At 39.9% G+C, this 10,394-nt stretch overlaps 1 protein-coding gene across 1 annotated transcript; it reads left to right on the top strand.

Annotated features, from left to right (window-relative positions):
- The first annotated feature begins 509 nt into the window (after positions 1 to 509).
- cyb5r4 (cytochrome b5 reductase 4) lies at positions 510 to 9,779 on the top strand. The gene is made up of 16 exons (XM_020091027.2): positions 510 to 705; positions 2,126 to 2,250; positions 2,354 to 2,507; positions 2,869 to 2,969; positions 3,655 to 3,739; positions 3,934 to 4,015; positions 4,112 to 4,169; positions 4,948 to 5,041; positions 6,033 to 6,065; positions 6,153 to 6,275; positions 6,420 to 6,560; positions 7,047 to 7,193; positions 8,234 to 8,381; positions 8,646 to 8,732; positions 8,980 to 9,141; positions 9,328 to 9,779. The coding sequence occupies exons 1-16, from the start codon at positions 594 to 596 to the stop codon at positions 9,380 to 9,382; spliced, it is 1,707 nt and encodes a 568-aa protein (XP_019946586.2). The 5' UTR covers positions 510 to 593; the 3' UTR covers positions 9,383 to 9,779.
- The last annotated feature ends 615 nt before the right edge of the window (positions 9,780 to 10,394 follow it).

Raw genomic sequence — 10,394 nt, 5'->3', positions numbered from 1 at the left:
CTTAACAGAGGCCCCTTATTTCTAGACTGGAACAAATAATTTATGATTTTTCTCATGTACAATGATCCCACTTCTTCAGATTATTTAACTTTTATTAAGTAATTATATTTAATTAGTGTTTATTTATTGTATTTCTGGGAAAGCTTTTATTGCAGTTTAACTATTTTCATGACAGAAAAGCACAGTTTTATGTGATAACATTAGTAACGACTGTATTTCATATAGATGAGTCAGTTCCAGGGCTTTGTATTGTGCATGTCACTGAAATGGTTCTAAAACAGAGTGTTGATATTCACACCTGTGCTTTTTATTACAGACAGGCCACAATATCTGCAGTAAATGGATCACATACTGTTTGATTCTGTTTGTAACATGTTTCACTTCACCAGCATTAAAACACTTACGCTGCCAAATCCTGACCCGGTGCACATGTGCCTTTATTGTGAAGTCAGAGAACTTGTCCTTGAATCCTCTTAGCAGATTAGCCTCTCAGAAGCAAACCCTTCAGTTGCCGTGATGGGAGAGAGACGAACACTGTTTTACACTGTAACTAAAAACTACATCCAGGCTGAGTGAGATGCCTTGTTTGCACAATGTCAGATGAAAACCAGAGAGATTCAGAGGAGGACGACGATGCTGACAGTGACAGTTACTCAAGAAGAAACAGTTCATCTTTCACCGCTTCACTCAGCAGATTCATTTCAGGTGGGAACATCTTTCATGTTTGTTTAAATTAAATTCCTGAGGGACAGCATCACTATTAATGATGGATTTGCTCACTTTAGGTGACTCAATAGACCCTCTTCATCGCAGCAGCCATGTTACATTGTCATGATTGTAAGAACCCATGAGGATCAGAAGCAAAAGCTTCCGTCATTCTTTATGGCAGACCAAGTCTTAAGTGTAGTGAAGAAAGTAAAATATCTGGGTGACACCAGTGGAGATGATTTATGTAATAATGACGATTATCACATAAATCTGCAGTTTAAAGCCTCAGAGCTGTAAACTGCCCAAGCCAACATGTCAGCATTCATTTCTTATTCTCTCACTGTACAGATGATGTTAAAATAGCACTGTTTACAACATACTGTAGAAACCACTGTACTCCACTTTACACAGCACACTCATGGAGCAGCTACAGTCATACACAACTGAAAAAGCATCAGGTGGCAAATATGTTATGATGCTTTTGAAATTTTGCAAGCCGCATGTTTGTGGCTATAGAACTTCCACATTTCATGCCACTGACTCAACAAACATGATCATACGGGCCTCGAGTAAAACAACACTAAGATATGCACTCAGCATGTTATTGGAAACACTGGAACAAAGCCATATGTGTAGTAATCCTCTATGTAATTGTAAAGGGTGATGACTGTGTTCTATGTTTTTGTACTGTACTTTGTGTTTTTGTTCTGTTTTTATCCTGGTTTGAACTCATGAGTCTGACAACAAGCTCAACTAACTAACTATTTATGTAGAGTGCATTTACTACTATGATCTGAGTATATTTATACTGGGGCATACAGGGACAGGCAGAGGTGAATGTAATTAAGCGGCCATTATTACTGTTAACACAACATATGTGCCTCTCTGAAACCTATTGAATATCCAATTCATGTTCTACCTAACGCTCCATGATGAAGTCACATTAATTTACTCATGTTTTGAATCTAATGATCGTTTGTAATGTATCAGTGATGGAACCAAGACGGAGAGGTGGCGGTGCAGCGTCGCAAGATGATGACACAATTTGTTGACGATGACCTCAGACTGCGCGACAGTTGTTGTAGTCCTCACGGAGGCGGAAGCTCTAACGCTGGACGCAGCTCTGCATTTATCTCTGGACTCTACGGAACGAGCGGAGTCTGCTTGTTTATGATCGAACTGACGCTCTAGATATGAACTTTCATCAAAATGTAACATGGCGATGCTTAATTAGCTGTTACAAGTACGGTTGCTCGTTAGCCTAGCTTAGATTAGCCTCCTAGCTAAGCAGCATTGCTAAACACAGTTTTGAAAGTTATGTGTGACATCACAAAGGACGTCTGCGGCAGGAGCTCCTAGCAGCCGGTGTGACTACAGGGTGTCGTTCATGTGTTGCTGTGGTAAACTGGTTAAATAGGGTTTCTCCGACACTGGGACTGTCTCCGAAGCGTTTCCAACATGTTGAACATCCCGACCCAGTCCTTCCCTGCGCCGAGCTCCCAGCAGCGGGTCTCAGCCGCCGGTCAGTCCGGGAGGAGCAAGGTACCCCCACCACAGCAGATTGACATATTCTTACCACACTAACCTGACATATCTGCTATTGAAGACATGAGAATGAAAAGTGACTCTGTCTTTACCTGATCAGGTGGCATTAAAGCCCGGCCACAGTCTCATGGACTGGATCCGGTTTGCCAAGAGTGGGAAAGATCTGACCGGGCTCCGAGGACGTCTGATTGAAGTTACCCAGGAAGAGCTTCTGAAACACAACACGAGAAACGACTGCTGGACGTGCATACGAGGTGAGAACGGGTGGCTCCCACTCTGGAAGACACTTAATGTCAGTGGAATGATCCTTGACGTAGTGTAGAGTGGTGTATTCCAGACAAGATGGCCCATTATTAATGACAGCTAGACAAAACCACTGACTGCACCCTCACAGACTTACACCTCCTTCAGTGTGCAACTGGACTCTGGGATGAACCGATTGAAATGTTTGTGTTTCAAGGTCATAACCTAAATCATAGGATTTACGCTTCATACCTTTTATTGAATTCCTGAAAAATCTTCTTGACAGGAGTTCAGACAAACATGGATGTTAATCATACTGAAGTGGTTGGCAGAGGCATTAAACCCTGAGGCGGTGATTCCCTGTGTTTTCAGGTATGGTGTACAACATCACCCCCTACATGGACTACCACCCTGGTGGAGAAGAGGAGCTTATGAAGGCAGCTGGGATCGATGGCACCGACCTCTTTGATCAGGTATGTAAAGTCAATCAATCAAATTTTCTTTGTATAGCCCATGTTCACAAATCACAATCTTCCTCTTAGGGCTTAACATGCTTAACATTATTCAGTGTGACATCTGCTGTCCTTAACCCTCAACAAGAGTGAGGAAAAACTACCCAAAAAACAGTTTTAACAGAAAAACCAAAAACAGAAATCTCAGAGAGAGTCAGTGATTGATCCCTCCCCCAGGACTGACAGAAGTGTTATAGATGACAAATTCAATAAAGAAAGTTAATCACAAATTTTACTTTTCCAAGTTCAAGGTGCAGTCCTACATCTCCAGGTATTACAGTCACAATTAAAATGACCTTGATGATTGAAATAGATTAACAGTTTATACAGCACTGTAATTAATTGGTATTTATCAAAAGCATTTTGACATATTTTTTTAACTGAGAAAAAGGTAATATCATTAGGTTACAAATATTTCTTTTTGCTCTTTATTGCTCACTGTGGCCAGAGGATGCCTGTAGAAGCAGCGACTATAACATGTTCCTGAAACAGAGTGTAAACAAGACCCAGGACCTTGGGAGGACTGGGACAGGTTTTGTTTTGGTGGCCTTGTGAGTGCTGCCAAGTTTGATGTAGTTCTATAACTTTTTTCTGTAACTCATGGATTACGCGTGTTGCTATAATAATGTGTATGCTTGCTACACAGGTCCATCGTTGGGTGAATTATGAGTCCATGCTGAAAGAGTGCCTGGTGGGCAGGATGGCCACTAAAACAACAACTGCAATTAAAGGTATGTATAGACACACACAAACACACACATATTTACCTTTCATCTAAACTAGTCCTAAAAACACTTGTATCTCAGAAACCATTTTCAGTCATGTCCTGCAGTGTAATATTTAGTCGTAGAAGTGTGACAGTGAGTCTATCCCTAATCTGAACTTAAATCTTTGTTATAGTGATGTTTTCTGTTCTTCTTCTCAGCTATCATGCCTCCTCCACCACTGACTGGCCTCGCCCCACCTATATCAGTGGCCCCTCCCCCTGACAAAGACTCCCGACCTCGGTATAAACACAGTAAATATTATTCACACATTTATACATAAGGACATGATCACATTCATACATGAACTTGATTATTGTCTCCTGTCTGTTGATGTAGGTACGACTGGTTCCAAACTGACACAACTGTTCATCTAGTCATTTATGCCAAAAGAAAGGTAACTACTCCTACACACAACCATGAGGCATCCAGCAAGTAACTGATCACATGAACTGCTTTCTTACCAGCACTGAACTCTGAACAATCTCCTGAAATAGAAATGCCTGAGTCAGTTGCTGCCGAAATTCTCCAGAATTTCTCAAGCCAACCCCTGGTACACTCTGGATAATGTCTGAGTGAGTCCATGTGAGAACACATCAGGAGATTATCCAGACGATTCACTGGGAGGGACTCAGTGTATTGATGACATTTAAACATGTAACAGATGCAAAACTGAAAAACCCCCAAAAAGAATACAAATATCTCAGGGTGAGAAGAGGTGCTATACACGTAGATGACACCAACAAAGATGGCAACTTAGAAAGACAACAAGATTCAGGACTAGACCCCAGTGTGGACATTTTCCAGTGTTCATTTCTGAAAATGGCTGAATGAAGATCTTGTGTTTGGAAACTACAGAACTCACAAATGATCTGTATCCAGGCTAAATCACAAATCAGGTTTAAAGACCCCTCTTGATCTTCACCTTTGTCTCTGCATATGACAGTTGGTAGCACTGAGGGGGAAATAATTGGGCTTCCTTTTTTTTACTATTTATTAAATATTATTCATCAGGATAGTACATCAGACTTTCTAATTTAAGCTTTAAAGTCTGTAACTGTTTCACATCTAGTTTTAATTTACAGAGGTTTGAAGGATCAATTAGTCAAAGATGTGCCTTAGTTAATTGTAAAGGTGACAAATTTATGCATATTGTTTCTGTTCCGTTCCGTCAGATCCCCAGCTCAGGCTGCACTACTGTTGACCTCAAGGCGGCTGTTCTACGACTGGAAGTACTGCTGGGCAAAATGTCCTACATGATACATTTACGTGAGTAGAGATGTGACTTTCTACATTTTGTTTTGTTGTCTTCAGTTACAACATAACTGAGACACAGTGAGGCTCAGCACAACAGTGTGCTCCCTGTGTCTCTTCTCTTTCTCTGCTGAAGCCCTTTGTAACATCTGTTTGTGAAAAAAGGCCACAAGTGATGTATAATCAAAATGAACTTGTTTGTTTGTTACTGCCAGTATTAGCTATTGTTTTAGAAGGTGGTCATTCTGTAGAGTGTGGTTAATAACATACAATTACATTTGTGTATTCCTATTGAGGACAACAGAACAAGTACAGTACATGTGTACAATGAAGTAAATCACATTTCAGAGTTGAAAGCTTTATTACGACCATAGTTGTGACAAACACGATGTGCTATATTGAGGAACATGTGTTCAACAAACATGAACAACTGCTGTTCCGTTAAGATACTATGCAAAACAGTGTGACCAGAAAATTCAAAACTCCTGAGCACTGTAATGTAACTCATGGTTTTCAGTTGTTTACTGAGGTGTCAGTTTGAGCCAGAGGTTGCTTTAAGTAAAAGTACAACTACTTGTGTAAAAAAGACTCTGGTAAAAGTAGAAGTACTGATTCAACTCCTTTGCTCAAGTAAACGTAAGAAAGTACAGGCTCTGAAATGTACTTAAGAACAAAAGTAAAACTGAATTTTTATCTTCAATGATACACGATGCCTCTTATGATAACTCGGCAAAATGAAAAAAGTTGTAGGCAAACAAAATAGCATAGTAGCAATAGCATTTCCTCTTTTGTTAACATCCTGGTACAGAGAGAAAAAAATAACAAAGTATTTGTACTTCGTTATTTCCCACCTCTGGTTGAAGCTCTTTGACATTGTTGTTTCTTGTGTTTATGTTAAAGGTATGACATCAGACGAGGTACTGGCAACAGAGTGATTAAACATGGACACAGACGTGATGTTCAGAATTTGTACATAAAGTTATTGTTTGTTTTCCTCCTCGTTCAGGTCTCACTGATGAAGTAGAGGAAAATGCGTCTGGTAAGACAACAGCTTTACTCTGTTTAACAAAAAAGGTTTGAAAATCTGTGTTGAAGTTCATTTTTAATCTTTACTTTTTTTCAACAGTCCACACTGCTTTCTCAGTGGGAAAGATCCAGGTCACGTTACGTAAACAGGCTAAAGGAAAATGGACAAGTCTCGGTCAATCACTTGAATTCCACAACTCATTTCTATACAAAAAAGACAGAGGTGAGATTCCAAATCAAACAAATCAGAAAGACCGTGTAGGGAGTGGGAGGCAATTCCTCCTTCATGCTCTGTATCTTTTTCAAAGCTAGGGTTATCAGGAACCCAATAAAAAAAGTACAAACTACAACACTGATCTTTTTTCAGCTCCCTTCTATCGGGATTGTGTGTTGGTGTCTAAAACGGAGGTGAACCACAACACCCATGTGTTCAGACTGCAACTCCCACGTGGGACTGTCATGCATGTGCCTGTTGGAAAACATGTCTACCTCAAAGCCCTCATTCAAGGTAAGAACTCAAGTAAACAGGCTACATACACTCTTCTGGATACAATGACAGGAGGTCTGCAATGTCTATCCAACTGTTCACTGAACCATCGGAAAAAAGACCAAACTGCATTACACACAGAGCTTTTTCTGTTATTTATTCGACCATCGTTGATTTTATTTTTGAGATTTTGATCAGTTCACGTCAATAAAACACATTTTTAAACTCTTTGGAATTTGCCGAGTTTATATCTGAAAACATCATCCAATCTTCACATCATCTACATTTATGAACAGAATTTTAATAAAAACACAAATCATCGCTTATGCTCATGAGTTATCGATTTGCATAAAGCTGGAAAGGGTTCAAGGGTCATCTCATAAAGTTTAGATTTTCATCAGTCCACAGACACACACACTGTCTCTACTCAGACTGGACTGGACCTAAGATATTTTACACACTTTTATTTACTATAAAATTTTATTTTTTATTTTTGTCCGTATCCAGACAGCGAGGTGGTGAGGCCGTACACTCCAGTAGATGAGAACCTGGCAGCAGCCTCCCAGCGCTCCTCACAGGAAACCGATCTCTACCTCATGATCAAGGTTTACCCTGATGGAGTGTTTACACAACACCTCAACAACATGCACACTGGTGAGTCACAGCCGGCCGTCACATGACTGTTAGTAGCACTTTATTAGGAACACATGTTACACTAAAAGCTATTGACCTTTTGTATTTTTGGTATTAATGCAATAGAGGGTTTTAAAATGACATAAAACACAATCAGAATATAGCCTGTAAAGAAATATTGATCGTTTTGCATGGTTTGGTTTATGAGTCACTGAAATAACAAGATCAATTCAGCCAAACTATAATAATGTTACAATAACATTACATTTACTGAGCTGCTGTAAAATGATTTGGAAGTGAATTGTGTGTTGAGTTCAGGTGTAATGATATAACTATCCACATCCATTCTTTGTAGGTGTGTTCATTGTTGCTCTTTCACTGGTCATGAATGTGTTTATATTTTTGGATCCATACGTTTGATTGGACTGAGTTTTTGTGTTGCTCTTTGTTTTTGGCCCCTGACATTTCTTTAGTAAAAAGGTTGATTCAGAGTTTCCCATCACATCCTTTTTTAATGTCTTTTGTTAAAAACTATTTACAGCTGCTCTACACATGTTCTCTGTAGCAACATATTTTCTCTTACTACCTGGTAAATTCAAATAGCAAGGCTAACCAGGTTAGCTTTTAAAGGAGATTATTAAAAGTACAAACATTTTGAATCATGCGTCTTGTGCTGTGACCTTTCTGTATCTCTTAAACTTTCCAAAGTGGATTTGGACTCACTTTAAACAGAGCCGTACATCCTCTGAGATTATTCACAAAAAGAAACTGATGCTCTCAAGAGGGAAACTCCCTGCTGGGGTAGTTTTAGATGTCAAGAGGAAATGACCTTGTGTTTTGATGTCATATCTAAAGAGCGTGTTCTGTATCGGCTAAATAAAATAAATCACTTATTCTCAAAGAAGATGCAACATTTGGGACAAACCAAAACAGCATTGTCTCTTCTTTTTCAAACCTTTGAACATAATGTAATGTTTTCACTGTGTCTCTAGGTTTTAACTTTGTGGGGTCTATTGGATTATGTATGGGTTGTTATTCACTTGTGTGTTGTTACTCTGTAGGAGACCATTTATCTATCAGTGGTCCAGAGGGTACCTTCACTGTCCGCCCCCTCCGTGATGTCACACACCTCTACCTGTTAGCAGCAGGCACAGGATTCACACCGATGGCCCGCCTCATCCAACTGGCCCAGGACTTCGACACCATCAGGTGGGAACTGTCAGAAAACTCTGGAGGCAAAACTCTCATAATTGGCGCATTCATAATAACTGTATTTTTAATATTGTTATCACCATTTTAAATATTATATCTTGGTTTTACAATGGTAAAACCACAACTCATGTCTCGTTTGAAAAAAGTATTGCACTTGTACTTGTATTATCGAATCCACAGCACAGTTTAGAGGGAACGGCGGTTGTGTGTTCTGTTTAACTGATCCAAGGCGTTGTTTGATATTCATGTTTGTGTTCTCAGAAAAACCAAGCTTCTCTTTTTTAACCGACGGGAGGATGACATCTTCTGGCGCCGTGAACTGGATGAACTGGCTGCTAACAATGAGAGGTACTGCAGCAGTGTGATTGTGTTTAAAGTCTTCTCATGCTTTTCCCTGTTACAACTTGATATTTCATTAATTAGCATTCAAATAAGTGAGGGGGTGGAGTGCGTAACAAAGTGTGGACTGAGAGAATGATGAGAGGGAAGCTGAAGAGAACTTGCAGAGTTGTGTAAAAGGATAAATTGTGACTCGCTGAGGGACCTGGATGAGTTTCAGTGTGATTGGTTCATACATGTGTGTTTTGTGTGTCAGGTTTCAGGTGGAGTACGTCCTCTCTGATCCCTGTGAGAGCTGGTCTGGCAGGACGGGTCGAGTTGATGAGTCCATGCTTCAGGATTTCCTCAACAGGCCCGATGGCTCCAAAAGCTACGTGTGTGTGTGTGGCCCCTCTGCCTTCACAGAACTCACAATAGGGTGTGTATCATGACCTTTTGACATTATTGAAACAAAGGCAGACATCAGACTGGAGCCTGACCAGACATGTTGTAAAGAAAATAAACTTTATGTTGAAACTATTTTTATTGGAGGAGTTTGATTTAGTTCAGTCCAACAGAAGTTTGATAGCACTTTGACCCCCTGTCCTTTTTGTTCTTCTTCCAGGTTGTTGAAGCAGCAGGGCTTCAGTGAAGCGGAGCTCCACGCCTTCTGCGGCTGATGTGCTCCACCCTGCAAAGACTGTGTGTGTGCCTGTGAGGGAGAAAGAGAGAGATTTAATTTTAATTTATAAACTTGTGTTGAGAGATCTATGCACCAAGGATGTGATGATGCTGACTGAAGTCAAACAGCACTGCCTGGGTTATGTTCGCCTGTAAAGAAAACCTGTCTGAAGCAGTTCATAGATTTCATTACATGAGTGGAAACATTGTAAATATCATTGTAGTAATAAAAGCAGGAGCACAGACAGAAAGAGAAATGAATGGGATCATGTAAATTGGTGATGTGCTGTATATGCAAAGAAAATGAACATGAGCCTGTTTGAGATGCGGACACAGTTACAAACATGCAGTTACAGTTAACACCACTGCAGTGCAATAAAAAAAGTGACATTTTGACTAAGTTTGGTTTCCTATTTGTTCAAACTTTTTATTGAGTTCAATTTTGAATCATCTAAAGTTCAATTAAAAAAGAGTTGTTTTGTTTTATTTTTTTACTACAGGTGTTACACGTGTTTTTCCAATGTTAGCATTAACAGCAGTTTAAATGCCGTTCTAAAAGAAATGTTGTGAGATCATCATCAACATCTCAGCTTCTCCAGCATAAAGAAATATCAACACTTGTTATTTTGTTTTAATCTCTTCTTTGGGGAATTTCTGCATATTTTCTGGGAGGGAGTGCAAATGTGTGAGTATCCAGACTTTTCCCTGACCTAGTAAGAAGTCTGGACATTGTGTTAGAACTGCAGGAGATCCTCCACAGGATTCCCCGCTAGCAAGTGGGTGTGTTGATGACGTTTCTGATGACAAATGCAAAAATGAAAACAACAACAATAATACAAATGTCTCCGGATGAAAATGCGGTGCCATACATGAGGATGAGACCGGCAAAGTTGTCCCAGGTTCTTTGTTTTATAGGGGCCAGTGTTGATGTGCTGTAAACAAAAACCTGTGATCTATGCAGAAGAATTAAAACATAACATCCTGTGGCCCCACGAGTCCGAGCAGAGAGGC

This window comes from Paralichthys olivaceus, chromosome 13, assembly GCF_024713975.1.
Source record: "Paralichthys olivaceus isolate ysfri-2021 chromosome 13, ASM2471397v2, whole genome shotgun sequence".
NCBI lineage: Eukaryota > Metazoa > Chordata > Actinopteri > Pleuronectiformes > Paralichthyidae > Paralichthys > Paralichthys olivaceus.
The sequence above is the reverse complement of the archived record's forward strand: the minus strand, read 5'-3'. Positions and strand labels throughout refer to the sequence as shown.

What these genes read in the sequence shown, in the direction of transcription:
- cyb5r4 (XM_020091027.2), top strand. Translation starts at nt 594, where the DNA reads ATGTCAGATGAAAACCAGAGAGATTCAGAGGAGGACGACGATGCTGAC. An exon ending in ACTCAGCAGATTCATTTCAG is followed by an intron (nt 706 to 2,125) that starts GTGGGAACATCT and finishes CTGGTTAAATAG; the next exon opens with GGTTTCTCCGACACTGGGAC. An exon ending in CAGGACTTCGACACCATCAG is followed by an intron (nt 8,382 to 8,645) that starts GTGGGAACTGTC and finishes TTGTGTTCTCAG; the next exon opens with AAAAACCAAGCTTCTCTTTT.